Genomic DNA, 20,723 nt, shown 5'->3' on the forward strand with positions numbered 1-20,723 from the left:
AATTGCACATTAAGCCCTTGCACAGTTCTTGTGTCACAGCGTGGTGTGGAGTTGCTTCCTTTGGGATTATTGGCCCTTACTTCTTTGAGGATGACAGCAGTGTGGCTGTAACTGTCACCAGTCAACGTTAGGTAAAGATGCTGCAAGACTTTGTTCTTCCACACTTAGGTATAGTTGATGTGGATGTGGAACAACTATGGTTTCAACAAGTCAAAGTGACCTCGCATACAGCCAGAATTTGCATGGATTTCTTATGACAGACATTTCCTGGTAGAGTAATTTCATGTTTGGTGACATTTCCTGGCTAACTTGCTCATCTGACCTTTCATGTGCACACTTTTTTCTTTGGGGCTACCTGAAGCAAGAAGTGTTCCAAACACATTGTGCCATCATACCTGTGTTGAAGGATTGCATCAGGACTGCCATCAGCAATATCCCAGGGAATAGCTTACATCAAGTTATGGAAAGCTTCTAACACTGCCTAGATGAATGTGTTGTGCAGAGGGGGCATCATTTGACAGGCGTCATATTCAAAAAGTAATCCACAAAATGGACAATGACTTACACATTAGTAAATGGCATATCTTTAACTATTAATTGACATAAGAGGTAATAAATAAATTACAGTTACTGCCTGATGGTGTGTTTTTAATATCATAATATGGACGCTGCCACACCCCTTATATATATGGATGCTAGAGTCTCCACATTTGTACAGAAACAATGTTTATGCAACTAAAATGGTTTTCAGCTTGCAAGGGTAGCTTGAATGTTAGAGGAGGAAGACTGAAGAATGAAACAATTGCAAAAAAGGTGTGTGTCCATGAAATGTCATAATGTGGTACAGAAGAATAATTTCACACACTACACAAGGATCTCGAGAAAGAGGAATCTGTGTTTTACACATATTTTAGAAAGACGAAGCACCAATGTTTTCATTTGTTATATCAAACTGCACCTAGAATTACTAAAATGATTACAGTTTTATTAGTTGTCATCACACCCCTGAAAAATTGGTCTGTTTAAGGTTTAGTTTAGTTGTCAGACCAGTGCAAACAGTCATATCTCCTTCAGCAACTTTCCCTTCAAGATTTATATGTTTTCTTTACGTCTTGTACTTGGCTTTTAATAGTTCAATTTCCTTATTTTTACTAGAGTTAGCTAATGAAACCACATAAATATTGACCACTCATGCTTGCAAAACTGTTTGACACCAAATTCAAAGGGCTATTTAACTGTAAATAATCCTGCCACAAACACATATTTAAACAAACAACTCCAATTCGTTGCTTGATATATACTTTAAAAAAATGATTTTGACACTATTGCAATGTCTATAGGTTTCAGTCCATTTCTTTACCAAATATTACATATGCCTGACAACATACAAATAAACTCCACTGCACTAATCAGTCTAGTTCTACCCACAGTACTTTTTTCACTTCAAGTTACAGCCATACTGCAATCCCTTTCATTGTAAAACTTTAAATACAGTGCCAATATGTATAAAAACCCACTTTATATGTGTTCAAGAGGGCAAGTAATTGAGTATGCTCACATTGTACAATTCAGACTCTTGCCTCACTACTTCAGTCAGTCTTTCATCATTTAATACAAAATTATGAATTTTATCAAAAGAATTATTTTATCAAAACAATTATTATCAACCACGAAAAGTAAAATGGAAAAAAGTATGGAAATGAGAATATGGCTTTGTATCAGGAGGAAATGAGCTTCAGGGTCATGTGGTCAACAATGTTTGATGATATCAGCCATCAAAACTTCCTTTTCAAGAAACCTTTGTTTTGCTGTGATGTGATGATGATGATGATGATAATTGGTTTATGGGGTACTCAATGGCCTGATTATCAGCACCTGTACAAATTCCCAGTCATTCCACTTTCCAGTCTTGCCAATTCCTGAATGATGATGAAACGATGAGGACAACAAAATCACCCTGTACTTGGGTGGAGAAAGTCCCCAACCTGGCCAGGAATGGAACCTGGAACCCCATGATCCAGAGGCAGAAGCACTAATCACTAGACCACAAGCTGTGGATTGCCATGATGTGAGATGATGGTCAGTGTGGATGCTATTATTTGAAATACACTGCAGAATGTTTTGAGGGACATTATGTGAGTCAACATGATGGCTAGTGTGAATTGACCTTTACCAGTACGTTATATTTATTATATAAGCTGTTAAGTCTACTTCAGGTGTTGAGATAACATGAAACTCTATACCATATGTGTCATTTATCTTAATCAGAAGTACCGATACATTTTCCACAGCATCAGAAAAGAAATTATAACTTGCTCTCACACCAAGGCCAGCAGTTGCCTCACAGTGGGACCTGGTGGACAGGCTGTGACAGATAGCTGCATTTGCAGGAACTCCAGCTGCAACTTCCAGTTGCCTGAATCATAATTTATAGCGAGCACAAACTTAGAAATTTTGCTGAGAATCATATATAATCACAACTAATAATCCAAAAATATTGTGTAACATCACATTTGTAAATCCATGTAAGCAATGCTGTTAAACTTTGTTTTAATTAGTTTTGCCTTTGTTTCTAGATTTTACTGGTTAAATAGCATGTCCACTAAATACACACCACTAATGTAAACCGTCTTCTGTGAATTCTTTGAAGACCACTGATGGAACTATGGAAATATGCTCTATATGGTACTGCTTAAGGTCCTACATATGCACCAACCAACCAATTGACAAATTGTGTGTATGTGAATGCTTTGGTCAACCAACTCACTGGTTTTTCTTGAGGTTGGTTGGTTGGTTGGGAACAAAGATGTAGTGAATACATGGAGAGGCTGTGTCACATTATTTCATGCTCCTCTGGTACCATGTCATACTACTAGCTGCCATGGTTCTGCAAGTAATTCTGCAATTGTTTTGAAAGCTAGAGACTTCATGTATGGATTACACAACTGCGTAATTCCTCTTTGGAATTGTGTCTGCTGTGTGTTCAAAGTATAAATGCATGCACACATCTTGAAAAAGATTGAAGGTTGGTGTGTATACATCTACATGTTCTGTAACTGTTCAGTGTTTTGCATATGTTGATGTATTAGTTTACTTCTATAACAGAGCTTGTTTCATCTAAATTCTCCATGGAATATACCTTAAGCCATACAATAGTCCAAGAAATTTGTGGCAGTGGAGAAGACTGACAAAGGCTTGCATTGTACTTCATAACATCTCCGAAATGTCAGTAGCACAAGATAAGAAGTTTTTATTGTGACTGAAAACTTACAGTAGTTGTTGGATGGAAGGTATGATGAAGTAAATCTTTTTTATGATTAATAAAATAAGTTATTAAGTTTCTGACAGTTGCAATACACATTACCCCAATAATCATTTTTCTTTTGCTATCTGGAAATTTTTAATGAAGTATGATTTCACATTGTAAAATATGCACTACAGATGTGAAAAGTCTGTAATTTACTGTTAACATATAGTTACTTGTTTGAAGTTATAGGTTCAGATTATGATAGGAGCACTTTGTATGTAAATGAGAAAGTGCAATTTATTCTGTGAAACAAACTTTGTATGACTTTATACATGGGTAGTCATTTTGCAAAGTCTGGATCTATAAAATAAGAGGGTGGTAAACTAATTCAGGAGAAAGCTGGTTCACATAGCCAGTATCATAAGTATTAATCTGATAAACTTATAATCATACAACAACTTCATTCTATACCCAACTAGTAGGGTGGGTTAGGTCATAATGTACTCAATCCCTGAGTCAGAGTTTACATATTTAATACACATAGCATACAGGTTATTCCACTTATTTCAAATACAAGTTTAACCATATTCTAAATACAATTTATAAGAAATCAAACTTTTCCCAGAACTTTTTTCTCTTAAGTTTGTTGTTCAGAACCTGTGTATTACACATATCTCCAATTGATTTGGAATTTATCTTTATTGGATGTGCCTTATGTATACTGAAGGGTGTATTATACCACACAAACACTGAAACTAAACTAAATACTCCAGACTATTTCTTCTTATTGTTAATTTCATGCAGTCTAGGACTGCAGTATTTGTATGGATGTGTTACGGTAATTGTTGAAAGATGATGTATGTCAAGTGTTCATTCATCATTATCTGTGGTGTTTTGCTTCTGCCAGTAACTACTTAAAATTAACAGTTGGACTTTATTTCATAGTTATTTTAGGCATTATTAGTCTCTATCTTATTTCATGTCTCTTTCTTTTGATTCCTGGAAACATGATGGGGGGCTGTTCAACTTCCTTCACTCTGGTCATGTTGTTGCCTCTCTATGGTATTCTCTCTCTTTCACTGTGCATCACCACCTGACAGCTGATGCAGTTTATGTTCACTGATGTAAACAAAATGTTCCATTCTGTACTTAAGACTCTGAGGTGTCTATTTCTTTTTTTATTATACAGTAGCCTATGTTTTTCCTTATGGTTCAAGGTATCTCCATACCAAATGTCATCAAAATTGATTCAGTAGTTTAGTGGTGAAAACATAACAGGCAGAGTTACTTTCAAGTTTAATAATATTAGTATGATGACTGTATTCATCACATTTAACATATTAATTATATAGAAGATATTAATCAATAAAAGTGTTTTCGCAAGTATGATACAGTTCAAATGTCAGAAGAGTAAATAGCTTTTTCAAAGAGTTATATTGTATCTTCCTTTCCATGAGCTGATTTTAATTAAATAGCCTATATGTTGTTTTACGGTATGCTCAAGTTACCTGTGAAAACCCTATCAAAATTTGTCTCACAATTTTGGAAATTAATATGTTCAAACAAACAGACATACATGATGGATTTACAGTTTTATTATTGATTTAGATAAAAATATATCAAGTTCATTGTTAGAAGTGTTTTTTTTTTCCTAAATCGAGCCTACTGCTACGCCTTCTGCTATGAAGAGCAATGCAGTAATTACAGTAGCTAAATGCTTCATTTCTTATGTACATGTTGGTGCATGTATTAGATGATGTGGCCGCCACCATTTGTGGTCTTTGTTCTTCTAATCTGAAATGAGCTTCTTATAATTATAAGGGTTGTATGTTGTGCAACCTACATGAATAAATCAATAAAGTTTATATGAACATCATATTTTATTTGCTTTGCCTTACCATGGCATAATTCCTCAGGGAACTATAAAACATGTTCCAGATTTCAGGAATCATTTTAGATAATAACTGTGGTGATACAACTGCACTACATTTCAGGTCCTTGTAACTTCTGCCAGCAGACAAGAGACCATAATGTAGCTAACAGCCACTCCTCACTGTTTACAGCTTCCCTCACAAATGTATTATTTCTTCCTGAGTGAAAATTTCACTCTGCAGTGGAGTGTGCGCTGATATGAAACTTCCTGGCAATTTAAAACTGTGTGCCGGACCGAGATTTGAACTCGAGACCTTTGCCTTTTGCGGGCAAGTGCTCTACCAACTGAGCCACCCAAACACGACTCATGCCCCGTCCTCACAGCATTACTTCTGCCAGTACCTTGTCTCCTACCTTCCAAACTTCACAGGAGTGCTTCTGCAAAGTTTGGAAGGTAGGAGACGAGGTACTGGCAGAAGTAAAGCTGTGAGGACGGGGCGTGAGTCATACTTGGGTGGTTCAGTTGGTAGAGCACTTGCCTGCGAAAAGCAAAGGTCCCGAGTTCGAGTCTCAATCCGGCACACAGTTTTACCTGCCAGGAAGTTTCATTTCGTATTATTTCTTGTCACATATTAAAATTTGATGACATTCAGCAGCTCCAAAAAGCATGCTTCATCCATTCCTAAATAATTCCAAAACTCATGGGCTTCTAGCTCCTTAAGTATCAGTAACACAGCATGAGTGAATTTTTAACTTTGCATTATCCATTTCTTTGCCCACAGTTCTCTTTTGGCTTTTTCTTGTGCTTGTTAGCTATCAAACAACCTAGACAAATCCCATTTTCTGTTTCTGTGTAATACCAAGTGGAATCTCATTGAACATAACCTCAATGAACGTAAGTTAAACATTTTGAAACCAGTGATACAAGCAGGGTGCCATGTAACCATCGAATGAAATCAATCCAGATGTGTGCTACCTTACTGGAATTACTCAGCTGGTCAGTCAATCAGTTGGCTGACAAACAGGTGCATGTGTAGGGCCCTCTGAGCATTCTTTGTGTTCACAAGTAATGAAAATCATAGTAATATGTATAGTGTTTGTTTTGTAGTAGGATGGCTAGCAGGACAGTTTTACTTCACTGATATTTTAAAATAGAACCAATCTCCACTTTTATGCCTCATGTATTCCTCTTTAGTTATTGCCTTTTTCATTTCCTTTCTTGATGCAGAATACAATGTTACAGTAGAAAATGAATAAAATAATCTTCTAATTGAATTCCACATTGTATTGTAATCTCATACCTTAAATGAAACAAGTTTCAGTTTAAACTGTTTTTTTTTTATAAATAAATAAAGTAGTTTTTACATATATACATAGAATGTTTGGTATAATATATGATGAATGGTGTATGAAATAAATAGAATTTTAATGCCTATAAATAACCAAAAAAAGTTGTTATCGCGTTTTCTTGCTGGCTTTCAACCTGCATTGCACGAATGCACACTTTTCTCTCTTAGATGCTGCCTGCCGGATTTTTTGTAATTGTTTAGCAGGGCCTGGAGGAAGAAGTAGCTCCATAACCCTGAAAACAAAACATATTTAGATTATTATTAAGAATACTGGTAACTCATTACATAATTATTTATGCTGTAATTTCGCAATTTGGTGTCAAAATTATTTTACTGGAGAAGGATCTATATGAAATATATGAACCATGTCATCCAGTTACTTTAAAACAATTACTACACACCCTCACATCAGCTACAGTCAATATACTGCATATTTATTTTTTGTTCAGTCCAGTGACCACATATTATTCAATATGTAAAAATGGATTTGAGTTTTTACGTTTCCAGTTTATCAGTCTTACATAACGTACTACTCATTTTATATTGATGATCTGGTGTGGACTTCATGATAATAAATATCAGTTGATGATGCCTGTCTTGAAGAGGATAATACAGTCTCACTTTTCATTCTGCAACAATATCTACTGCCACTCTTAGTTTGCAGAAAGTTTTTAAACTTTCTGCTTAGTTGCAGCTTAGACCAACATTTTCCTCTGAACTACAATGTATAGTTCTTTTAACTACAAATTTATTAAATATATTCTGCTGCAAAGTATTTATTTATGGGTAGACGACGTCTCAAAGAGTTACTGAAATGAATGCATAAAAATAAGTTCATTGCAAGCACTGTACAAAGAAATATTCATACACTGAGAATGCAAAGCATGACCTGTATTTCACAATTATTAGTATTGAACTGTTTTTATGTACTGAAGCTCTGTATTCCATGAAATGCAAGAAATCAGTATTACTTATGAGTAAAACAATACACCATTCCTCTAATAGTTTCAAGACAGTAATTGTAATCATAAGAACCTGCTGTAAAATGAGTACATGTATATGTATGAACATGTGGCAATGTTGTGTTAAGTCTTCAGTTGTCGCTATAAACACTAGTGTTTTTCTTTCTTACAGTTGAAATTACTTGTATGTGTAATGATCACAGAGTAACATCAGAATCAATGTCAGTCTCATACACAAGCAGTGACCACTGGGAACAATTCAAGAGGTTTACATTGTTGTTATGACCAAGGTTCTAGTGAAGATGTATAACTTGAGGTACCAGGCCTTCCTACAACTCCACAATGATCTTGTAAATAAGAAACCCTTTGCAGATGCACCATAAGAAGTCTATAGGAGAAAACTCTAGAGACCTTGTGAAGAAGAATGAAGTCCACCATAATCTAGCCACCTCTCCTCTAATGCTCCTTTGAAACAGGTTTGGATGAACTGCAAAACATGCTGCTGTGCCATCAGAATGAAGCCACATTTCTTCATCCAGTGGATGTTCTTGCATAAAAATCAGGTACCTCCAATCCATTTAGTGTGGGATAAGGCTGTACAGCAAGATTTTATCACCACATGGGAGTATCATTATCATGATCAAGATCTTGTGCAGAAACTCAATGCTACTACCTTCATCACAAAAATAATATGCCCTGTCACTGAAATGTAGAGGCTTGTTTACTTTACTTATTTTCACCCATAATCATGTGCTGTGTTCTATTCTGAGGCAGCTCTATGCACTTGTCAAGAATTTTCTTAGCCTCAAAAATGATATTCAGACTGTGGTGTCAGTTCACAAACTTCAAACTTAGATAACACTTCCTTAAGCATTGTACATGAAGGTATGAACTATTCAGTAGCTTTCATTTTCAGTAGGCTTCCAGCAGAACTGAGAAAAGTGAGTGATAATCCCAAAGTACAAAAATCCCAGTTGATAAGTTTTCTTGTGGCACATTGCTTTTAATCTGTACAGAAGCTCCTCACTGTAGTTCAGAACTTCTCTCAATAATGTGTTACTTATTTTAACATTCTCTCAGGTTTTTTGTCATGTTTTGTCAATTCTTTAATTCTCTTGTTTACAAATCTTGTAATGACCAATCTATAAACTAAATATTGACTCAGTTCATGAATAAGTAGCTTTCGCTTGTATGATCCCACAGAACTTGATAATAAGAAAAATAAATTAGAATAAAATAAAAATATATTGGTGCCAAATATGTGTGAAATCCATGAGATTGTTTGGTATGAAGGTTTCTTTCATCCCAGTTGTGACTATTCTGAATGTTGAAAACAGCTTCTCTGCAAAGTTCACTGTTCCGGTAATAAGAATTCACCTTGAAAACTGAGAAACATCAATACTACAGTGTAGAAACTGAGTACAGGAAATTATATTTAGAGTAAAATCATAAATTATCATTGGGTGTATGTTCTGTTGTGATAAGGCTGGAGCTGGATTAACTGCTCATGTAGTACATGTAACATTGTTGTGAGACACATTAATATCATGTGCAGAGGAGGAGAAGGTAAAGAGGATCAAGGCGTGACCAGTGCAGGAAGGGGGGAGGCAGGATGATGGAGGCAGGAGATAATATAAGACTGGATGGAAGATGAGATGCCACAAGGTAGGGGATGAAATGACACATGATGAGGAATGATAGATGATAGGATGGGAATCAGGGAACATGAGAGGGAGGGATATGGCATGACAGAGTGAGTGATAAGACAGGACAGGGTGGTGACAAAACAGGATATTTGGAAAATGAATACAGTGAAATGCAAAACCTAAGGACAAAAGTAGCTTCCACATGATGTGCCATTGCCAAGTAACATAGCTTGAAAGAACTGCTACTGTATAGTACAGAAGGTAGCTGAGGGAATACACAATGAAATGATCAGAAATGACATTTGCATTTAAAGACAATAATTACACTGAAGTCACTGCAATTTATGATGGTCCCCTGGACATTACAAAACGCAGGACATGGTAGTTAATAGGTTGTGTGATCACCACACGTGGCAATGCAAGCTCTGCAATGTCGTCTCATGCTGGCCACAAGGTAGGTAAAGAATTCTTGTGGCGTGGCATTCCATTCCTACAGTAGTGGGACTGACAACTGCTGGATAGTCACTGGTGCATGTGAATGTGCTACAGTATGTCTAATCAGTGTATCCCACATGGGATCACTGGTATTTAAGGTAGGGAAATTGGCAGACCAGTCCATTCATCAAATATCTCCTCATTCCAAGAGTCTTCCACCTCCACTGTTCAATGCGGTCATGCATTGTCATCCATAAAGATGAAGTCAGGACCAAATGTAACCCTGAAAAGATGCACATGGGGAAGGCGTAGAGTGTCATGATAATGTCGACCAGTTAGTTTACTGTGTTCAAAGATTTGGAGGTCAGTACATCCATGCAACATTATGCTCCTTGCTTGATAACATCTGGACCACCAAAATGATCATGTTCAACAATGTTCTTGGGTGCATTACATATTCCCATCTCTCTCCATATGACAGTACACCAAGATTCACTCCCATACTGAATTGCTCTTATCTGATAAGAGCACACAACCCCATTCCTCGTTGGTCCAGTACCTAAGCTCTTGACAACACTACAAACATGTGGGTGTCAGTGGAACACAACATACTGGTCACTGGGCAAAGACACCACCCCATGCAGTCACCACGTCATCCCGCTATGGAGTGTGCCTTGCAGTCCTGTTAAATGTGGTTGCAATTGCATCTGCTGTTTGGTGTGAGTCACTTCTTGTCTATTGCACAATGTACGGTCATCTGCTGCTGTATTTGACCAAGGTCAACCACCTCATCTCCTTTGGGCAGCAGTGCCTGTGGTCCGTAATGCTCCCTATACAAGTGAAATAATGCTGTGAGCAATGCCAGACTCCTGGGGTACACTCATCACACTTCATCCATCTTCCAGTTTCCTAATGATTCTTTTCCATGTGAAGTCATCCAGATGTAGTCTCTCAGCCATGTTGTATTGACGAACACAACCACAGTGCACTGTAACTGCTCACAGATTGATAAATACTGTCTTTTCTCGTTCCTTCAGTTGTGGCATTATAGTCATGCGACCACATGTGATTTGACGTCCAACTTTTTGGGCTCGGCTGGGAGATCTCTGCAACATGCTCCCACTCTTTCTTTCATTTCTACCAAGTAGTTAATACATTAGGTTACTTTATTTATTTTGTCCTTCAGTTCTGTGGAGCAATGTTCATTCGTGATTCACCAGGTGTATGATAAGAAGAGAAGTGACCCATGAAAGAACAGTAACGGAGCTCAGAGTGCACAATTTGCTGTGAGCCTCATAATATGGCTGCAGAAAAGGGCTTTCAATAGAAGCTTTAATTCATTCCTCCACTGACAAGCCTGTTGCAGGTCTGGCAGATCCCTGTCAGTAGACGTATGCAGTACACACAGAACCAAATAAAACATTTAGGGCAGCAGGTATCTTGTTTGATTTAAGAGAAGCATTTTATTGTTGAACCATTTTGGCATAAGTTACATTATTGCACAGTTATGTGAAAAATTAATCAATTTCTCCTTTAATATCTGAGTGGAATAAGTAGCAGAAAGTATTCCTCAATTGTCACCTAACAAGGGAACTGTTCTGATTATGGCTAATATCTTTAAAGAGTTGACGGGAAATGGGTAAGATGGAGGGGCATACAGTTCTAATCTTCTTCCACTGTTTTTCTTGATAAATGTTACCTATCTTTCACTAAATATAGCAGGGGGTTTCTTTTCTGAATTATATTTGTCGATGAGATGATAGTTTACAAAGTTTATGTAGGTCACTGTTCAAGTACTAATATTACAGCACAAATACTGTGCCATGGAATTTTTAGATAATAATGTATCAAAGGAGGAAAGAAAAATGAGGGTTTAATGTCCCATTGGCAAACAGGTTATTAGAGACAGAACACAAACTCATCACATCTTTTCATTTTCAAAAGAACAATTCTAGCAAACTTAATCTCGATGACTGGATAGGAATCTCAACCCTGCCTCCACCAAAATGTGACCCAGTTTCTTAAAACAGTCAGTTCTAATAACCTGGGCTTATACAAAAGACACTACAACATCTGTTTAGTCAACACTAGACAGAAAAGTGATTTTCAGTTGTATAACACTTCCTTAATTTATGTAGAGTGGTATTCATTTCTAATTGACTTCTAACACAAATGAGGATGTAGGCAATACACGTAAGATTTTCAAATAAAATTTGAAAGACTTCCTTGTAGCATACTCTGTACAAGACTTCCTTGCAAATAGTTTAGTGTCTTTTGCTGTAATTCGGTATTTGTGTGAACATATTATAACACTTGGGAGAGTCTGTTTATCTGTCTCTTCTTTTTCAAAGAAATATCAGCATTCTATTAACTATGTATATAGTGCCTCATTCCATGAAATGGTTGCGTTGGTGCACATAGTCTTGTGATACCTGAGAAAATTTAAATGACTCAGCAGAGAGCTAACAGATAAAGTGGGGCCTGCACATGCCACTGGTGGACACTCAAGAAATTAAAACTCAGCTGTATTTCTAAGCTCATATATATATATATTTTAAAGAAAAATAGGTGGCGTGACACTGGCATCATCACCTTAAAACGGGATGTTGAACTCTATCCCACAGGGCATTGACAACCATAAGCACCAATCAGCTTACCCGCAGGCCACCTGTGAAGTAGTACTATTGTACCTCATTCACACCTTGTTCTGAGCATAAATGAACCATATGCCCACCCCTGCCTACATGTGGGGAACTCAGCCAAAACAGCACAATACAGCATAGTTCTGGTATCCCGACTACCATGCAACAGCTGTTTTTCCTTTCCTTCCCATCTCTACCCACAAATGCCCAACTGTCAGGCACTCCAGATGAAACAGCCTGTCTTAAAGAGCCATCCATTGGAAGTGTTTTTGCCCCAATCTTTCAAGGATATGTAAATCATTGTTAGATAACAAAATTGCACAAACAGTATCATTACTTTGGCATTAACATAAAATCAGTGAGAGAATGCAGCCAATTCAATTTGATAATAAGTTGCAGTCACCTCTTATAACAATGTAAAGAAGTAACGGACTCAGGGAAGCTACACAATACTTTCAAATGTACATAGTGACAAAACCGTGATGAGCTATAGACCAAAAGTAAAAGTAAGCCAAATACTGTACACTGTACAAAATTTCTGAGGTGAATGGTGAGTTACTGTTGCAGGCATGCACATATTTCTATGACAGACTGAGTTATCATAAGACTCTAGACTGATACAAAGACACTAAAGTGATTTCAGTTTATATCTGTTTATATTTTCCATTTCTTCTGCACACCACAGCACTGACCTATGCATTCTGCTCTAGGTTCATACTTCAGCATTATGCTCAAGCTTACTGTCACAGTATCCACCATCCACAGCTGTGGAACATCCATTTTGTTCAGTTAGTTTCTGTTTAGTTATCTGACATTTATAATTTTATTACTGAATGCTGACCATACGTCCCCCATATCCCCAGAGCTGTGAAAACACAACACCAATACAGAACAGGGTGGCAAGTTTTTGACTGCACAATATGGCTTGGCAGAGCAAGATTCCAGGCCTGATGAAAGGCCACTTACTAAGATTTTCAGCAATTTTTATTACAGTGGCTTCTTATATGACTGAGTCCCTGTAGATAAAGGTCCAACCCAGCATCTTTGTTTGATCTAAATCAATGGAGTGTACAGCTGTCAAGCAGTTTTCTCGAATAATCAATCTGTCACGATGTTTCAAATATGTGTGCCAGTGACATTCAGTCTCCAATGCTCTGATTGTTTGGCTGGTTTATGACAGATGCTATTGATGACATTCTCAACTTGAGAACACATGCTGCCCAGTACTGATCTCATTTTGGCGTGATACGATATAAGTGTAGCTGATAGTGGCTTATCTGCATCCTCCTTGGTGGTCTCTTACCACCCACTGGTACAGGTTAGAGAGCACAAGGAATTGCTGGTTTGCGAAACCAATGCTGATTAATATAATTTTCAGCTGCTCTAATTTGGCAATTGTGTTTTCTGTCTCTGAATATGTGAGACCACTCCAGAGTGGCATCAGCCAACTAGTGCACCTAATAATAACAACTCTGTTTGTTGTCAAAATATTTTTCGTGTTTTTCACAATAATCCTGCAACACACATAAGTATTTTTCATAAATCATATACACTGGGGAGAGCTGAAGAATTGCATCAACCAAACAAACTGTTTCCAGTTTACTCCAAAATCATGCATATGTGTTGGGAAGATGTCCATCACTTTAAGATAAATTAACTCTGATGTAGGTGTTAACGGATTCACATTTGATTTATTTGCTTTTCAGGTGAAGGAACATTCAGTGTTCATTATTGTACTGTTTGTTTTACTATTTACTAATATACACAAGTCACTGCAGTGTTAAAGGTTAAGCATTCCCATCATTAATGAAAAGAAATGTGTGTGTAATAAAAAGGGTGAATTACATCATATGACAAACCTGAACTTAGAATTAGTGTTACTGCAGCACGGAACAATGTATCTCTGTGTGCTTAAACATTGTAATACCATGGAGTAAATGCTACATGAATCAAAGGGACAACAAACACTGTTGCTGTTATTAACTGACTCAAAAAATGAATTAAAAGTGTTACAAATGAATCAAACCAGTTTCATACCAAAGAGAAGAAAGAGTAATTCAGCTCAGAGTGACCAATGAAATGTTTCTGGAACCAAAATTTTCATGTGGAACAGAAAAGAAAAGAAAATTAAAAAAGTAATAATAAATACCTGAAAGAAAAAAGCAGTACAAAGAATTCACAGAAAAAAGACAAACAGAAGGAACAACATTTAACATAAAATTAGAAAAAAAGAGGCAAAGTAGGGGGGGGGGGGGGGGGGGGGGGGGGGGAATTGGATTGGTGTGATGAACGGGCGTCATATTTCACTGAGGTAAGAAAAAATAAAGTGAAAGCAGAAAGATGAATGCAACTATGTAGTGTAACATATTAACAACTGAAAATAGTCTAGTTTGTGAGATCCAGTGTAATCAAAAATTCAATAAAGCCTCTAAAATTTTGCAAAAAGTTTTTGAATTATTCTGGTAAGTATAATGAAAGTTTCGCCAATCTACTGCTTTTCAACCAGTTTGTCTTATAGTTGTCTATTTCTGATGTAATTTTTTTTTAACTATATAGTTTATTTCAGTCGAGGCTCACAAAATTCTGTAGTGGCTACACTTGTTTCAACTGCCTAGCCATTATGCTAAATATTGGTTGACCAGTGGGCTATTTATAATGACTAAATAGTTGAAACTGGTATAGCTAGTAATCAGTTTTGCAAGCAATGAATGAAATAAATTAGATACTGGAAAGTAATATTCCCGCTGGGGCCCTCAGCCACTGAAATGACAAATACAAACTAACTTTTTCAAAAGTGAGGTAAAGCTCAAAAATTAAGCATACTGTACTACACCCTATACATTGTGTGCCAGGAGAAACAGTCAATATACAGGGATATGACAGGATCACTCATTTTAAGAAAAAATGTTCGTGTGAACATACACCCTATTCCAATGATTTCTTTTCTTTTTTGAGATAAAACACATTTAATGTACATTGTTTTCTACTTTATGTATTATTCAGTAAATTCTTAGATATACACATGTACAACAATTAGTAGTTCTAAACATTACAATATACATTTCACAAAGTATCGATTGAAAAATATGTATTTTTAACACATTCACTTCCATGCATTATTGTGCATGTCACATTACAGCTGTTGTACAATAATGATGAAAGTTCAAATATCCCACCATCAACTTTAATGCATTTGTACACTCCTGGAAGAACATGTTGTGCTGCTTGTCTGAGTGCCTCTGTACATTCCCTAATGAGGGTAGCAGCCTCCATGACCCCCAAAAACAAATGTACATTAAATGTCTTCTATCTCAGAAACCATTCAGAATAGGGCACATGTCCATATGAAGTTGTTTGCTTCAAATGAGCATGCCTGTCATATTCCTGAATACTGATTATTCCTCCTGGTACACCTTGTATTGCACTTATGAAGAAGGCAATGGAGTGGGTATAATGGGGAAAAGGTTGTTTTATATGATGTTATAGTCTATATCATCTGGAGATAACTTCAATCAGTTACAGAAGAAATCTATTTCATTACCTCTCACTTAAGTTCATCACAATGTTGTCAAAGTGGAATATATTAGCTTACTGGTGGAATATATTAGCTTACTGAATAGTCAGGTAGTCTGAGAAGATTGTGGAAGCTACTACTGAAATCTTAAACAAAAAGTAGTCAGCTCGCCGCCCCCCCCCCCCCCCCCCCCCCCGGAACATAATAAGACATCCACATTAATTAATTAACTGTTTCTCTGTGTTTCATACCAAGCTGAAAACTCTCAAAAAATCTCTTATCTGTTGATTTCTGAATGTGCCATCTATTTAATTCAGTTCAGAAATTCCAAATCTTAGTCACTTTGGATGCTGTGTGCTCTTCAGTGGTGTCTCAAAACACTTTATTTTATTTACTTATTCATTCATCCAAAACTTCTTTCCAGATTGTGGGACACAGAACAAGCACATAACGAAACAGTAACGCAACACAACACAATAAAAATACAGTATTATTTCAGTAGATACAAAGAATTTAGCTTCATCCACGAAAGAGTTTGCTATACTTGCAGTAGCTGCACTGTCTTGTTTCAAGTCTCTTCTTGTATCACAAATGTTGTAAATATTCTGCTACTGAATAGAAGCAATGATCTAATCAGACTGCCCTTAAGGTTTTGCAAAAAGAGAATGAATGAATGATATGATTTTTACCTATGTGGAAGACTACTGTAAATTTGTATGCCATTGTTAATTATGGAATTTTTGTAGACTGAAGTCCTTACTGACTGACCTGAAGCTTTTCCTTTAGTATTTTATCATATTCATGAGTATTAAAATGTTCGTGTATGTCTTTTAAATTGTTTTTAACACACTTACAGATTTCTAGTATGTGCATACAGGGAAGGAGGAGGATTGACGACTTCTGGAAGTCACTGAAACCAATGTCACTGAAACTATTAACATATTCCAAGTTTTATCTATGAATTACAAAAATGTTTTGGACTTAAGCATTTCTGGAACCTCAACTATAATTACCTTATCGATTTCCTGTCCAGTTGCATTCTTCGGATGGTCTGGCCTATTTCACATATTATCCTCTCACTGCAGTCCTTGCCGTCTAAAGCTTCAAAAACAACTTTTGTTAAGCCAGAAAGATCATCAGGTGCACTTTTCAGAGCAACAATTTCACGTGATCTTAGAGAACCAAATTTTGGTAGAAACAGTACTGAAACTATGTACATCACTGCCATCCCAATAAATCCAGCAATTGCCATGAACAAAGGTTCAACATTCTTCTGTGAATCTGACATTTCTGAGGCATCCATGTGAGCCATATCAGTCATACTCTGTGATGTTGACATGTCATTCTTCATCCCACTGGCCTGTAATAAAAAAATTAATGAATGTTAAAATTTAAAGGTCATGGTGATTTTTATGTATGTGTGTGTGATGCCCATACTTTATGTACACAACTGTCATGTGAATATAAAATTGATGGTCTCAGGAGTATAATGATGTGTGGAAGTTTTGAGCAGACCATTTGTCATCATCAGGTGGGCCTAGCACCTGGCTTAATGCTACACAATGCTTAATGTCCACAACACAATCAGCTCCAGTTCACATAACTAATAACACAAACAGCAACTGTTACATTTTTCATGTGCTGAGGCCAGTGGCTGTGCCCTCCTTTTGTGGTGACCATGGCATTACCTTTAAATGAGATAACACAAGACTGCATGCTGCAGTGGCATCCTAACCTATCTCAATACAGAGTGTTTTTAGTTGTTGCCATGGCAATTCAGTTCACCAGATTTCCCACCCACTGAAAACATCTGGTCATGGGTTGATGAGCGATAAGTAGAACCAGTATGGAATGACATCTAAGCTTAGTGAAGTTGATGGCCACATGGGTTAGAGTCACTGTTCCTGCCAGAGGAGACAGCTCTGATTACTAAATTTTGCACCCTGTGTTCTCCCAAATCATCTGCAAATTTAATGAAGTATTCTTCCTACTGTAACATGTATGCACAATAAATAAAAATTTAGTTATTTGCTATCATTCCTGGTGCTGCAGTTTTAATAGCCAATGGAGTACAATGGAGCTTCATCTGCTCCAGTCCCTACAAAATTGTATGCAGTGCTGTACTTCATACAGTGTATTGTTCAGAAGATCAATCCAGACAATGTAGTGAGAGATATGACTGAATAATAGAGGGATTCAATTTGCTTTGAAACATCTGCATACACTATATTAAAATTATGCTAGTTATCTAATATATTGTATGTTTACATTGGAAATCTACATCTAAAATTACAATTTGTTCACATAGTCCATAATGACTACTGAAGTTAATCGTGTTTGTAGACATAATATTTCTGATCCTAAACAGTAAAAACTAATACATTCCTTTGGCGTGACTAAAAATTACTTAATATACAATGTATGTACTGGTAGTTTTTTATTATTAATCTTATAAAACTACACTGAAAAACCAAAGAAACTGGTATAGCTGCCTAATATAGCATAGGGCCACCGCGAGCATGCTGAAGTTCTGCAACACAATGTGGCATCGATTCAACTAATGTCTGGAGTAGTACCATGAATTCTGAAGGACTGTCCATAAATCCATAAGAGTGTGAGGGGATGGAGCTCTATCCTAAACAGCATGTTGCAAGGCATCACAGATATGGTCAATAATGTTCATGTCTGGGGAGTTTGGTGGCCAGCGGAAGCGTTTAAACTCAGAAGAGTGTTCCTGGAGCCACTCTGTACCAATTCTGCACTTGTGGGGTGTTGCATTGTCCTACTGGAATTTCCTAAGTTCACAATGGACAAGGATGGATGCAGGTGATCAGACAGGATGCTTATGTGTGTGTCAACTGTCAGAGTTGGATATAGACATATCAGGGGTCCCATATCACTCCAACTGCACATGCCTCATACCATTACAAAGCCTCCACCAGCTTGAGCAGTCCCGTGCTGACATGCAGGGTCCATGGATTCCTGTGGTTGTCCGTACACGTCCATTTGCTCGATACAATTTGAAACAAGACTCATCCAACCAGTCAACATGTTTCCAGTTATCAATGGTCTAGTGCCAGTACTGACGCCCCCAGGCAAGGTGTAAAGCTTGTGACTTGAAGTCATCAAGGGTACACCAGTGGGCCTTCAACTCCAAAAGCCCATATCGATGATGTTTCATTGAATGGTTCACACACTGACACTTGCTGATGGGCCAACATTGAAATTTGCAGCAATTTGGGGAAGGGCTGCACTTCTATCATGTTGAATGATTCTCTTCAATTGCATTGGTCCTGTTCTTGCAGGATCTTTTTCTGGCATCAGGAATGTCAGAGATTTGATGTTTTACCAGATCACTGATATTCATGGGAAATACAAGTTGATCCATACTGAGCCCTGCATTATCTGAGCAATTATAATACAACTGATGTCTATTGCCCAGAATTCAATCATTAATATCTGTTTTGCCTCAACAGAAATATACCACACTGGCACATTGCACATTACGAGATTGGGTTTACTTCTATTTTTTTAAATCATGTTATCATCACATTCCATGCTGTTAAGCTAAGGTCCAAGCTCTCTGTCACACACATTCCTCCAACATACATAATAGGGACCACTGAAGCATGCTCAGAGCTTATGATTACAGCGAAGTAGCAGCAGTGACCAGCCCTTAGCTTAAGAAGAGTAGTCATAAACTTTTAATTATCACACTGAAAAAAAATTACACAATTAATTGTGTGTGTGTTGACAGATACATTTTTTCAGTCCTGGTACACACTGGTGTCCCTGTGCCTCAGAACTGTAGCACCCAGCTAGAAGGCCCAAAACAATATGGTGTAGCCCGCTGATAGAGACAAGTATACTGCAGTAATTAATTTTCTGAATTTGAAGGGGATCAGTGCTACAGCAGTCCATGCTACATTTATGGAAGTGTACAATATCAACAGAGCATCGTATGGCAGAGATGTTAGGTGGTTTGGATGCTTCCAGTGTGGTCAGAGTGTTAGACTAATCTGAATGACAAAAAATGAAATATCAGACCACCTGTCTGTAAAGAATCAGGAATCATAAGAGAAGTGTAGACTCTAGTGCAGCCAGACAGCATATCACACCCAAGTTGATACTGGAAAAAGTGAAATTCAGTCACAGAATAGTTTTCAACCTTTTCAACATCATAAATGTTGCCATCCACTGGTTAGTTAGTTATATGTTCCATAGATAATTTGAATGATTCTTTTCTCAAAATGATGTGGTGCAAGTCAGTTACAGGATATGTATACATGATTAGTGTTAACATCAGTGAATACGTTATTTCACTAGCACTACTTATGCAAATATACATAACAACAAGTCGCTTTCAAGTTTTTTATATACTGGCTACCAGTTTTTAAATAGAAATTTGTAGATAATAGGAGTTGTCCAGAAGAAGTTACACACTTCAAAAAAAGTTTTGCATCACCTCGGTTCTGAGAGTTGCGGAACCTGTACAGAAAATTGGGATAGACATAAACATAAACATCATTTCCGCCCTTTTTATTCCTCATGAAAACCACACATTACATGTACCACCACACAGTGAGACCTTCAGAGGTGGTGGTCCAGATTGCTGTACACACCAGTACCTCTAATACCCAGTAGCATGACCTTTTGCATTGATGCATGCCTGTATTTGTCATGGCATATTATCCACAAGTTCATCAAGGCACTGTTGGTCCAGATTGTCCCACTGCTCAGCGGCGATTCGGCGCAGATTCCTCAGAGTGGTTTGTCGGTCATGTTGTCCATAAACAGCCCTTTTCAATCTATCCCACGCATGTTCGATAGGGTTCATGTCTGGAGAACATGCTCGCCACTCTCGTCTAGTGATGTCGTTACCCTGAAGGAAGTCGTTCACAAGATGTGCAAGATGGGGGCATGATTTTTCATACATGAAGACGAATTCCTCGCCAATATGCTGCCGATATGGTTGCACTAATGGTCGGGGGATGGCATTTAAGTATCATACAGCTGTTACGGCACATTCCATGACCACCAGCGGTGTACATCGGCC

General features: G+C 37.3%; 1 protein-coding gene across 4 annotated transcripts in view; it reads right to left on the reverse strand.

Annotated features, from left to right (window-relative positions):
- Positions 1-6,479: 6,479 nt before the first annotated feature.
- LOC124556749 overlaps positions 6,480-20,723 on the reverse strand; it is a 249,137-nt gene continuing 234,893 nt past the window's right edge. For all 4 annotated transcript variants that reach the window (XM_047130744.1, XM_047130747.1, XM_047130746.1 and 1 more), the window contains exons 5-6: positions 16,681-17,027; positions 6,480-6,701 (exon numbers count right to left, since the gene is read on the reverse strand). In XM_047130744.1, the coding sequence (XP_046986700.1) occupies positions 6,575-6,701; positions 16,681-17,027 (474 nt within the window). In that variant the 3' untranslated portion in view covers positions 6,480-6,574. The remainder of the gene's footprint in view (positions 6,702-16,680; positions 17,028-20,723) is intronic.

This window comes from Schistocerca americana, chromosome X (genome assembly GCF_021461395.2).
Source record: "Schistocerca americana isolate TAMUIC-IGC-003095 chromosome X, iqSchAmer2.1, whole genome shotgun sequence".
Lineage (NCBI taxonomy): Eukaryota > Metazoa > Arthropoda > Insecta > Orthoptera > Acrididae > Schistocerca > Schistocerca americana.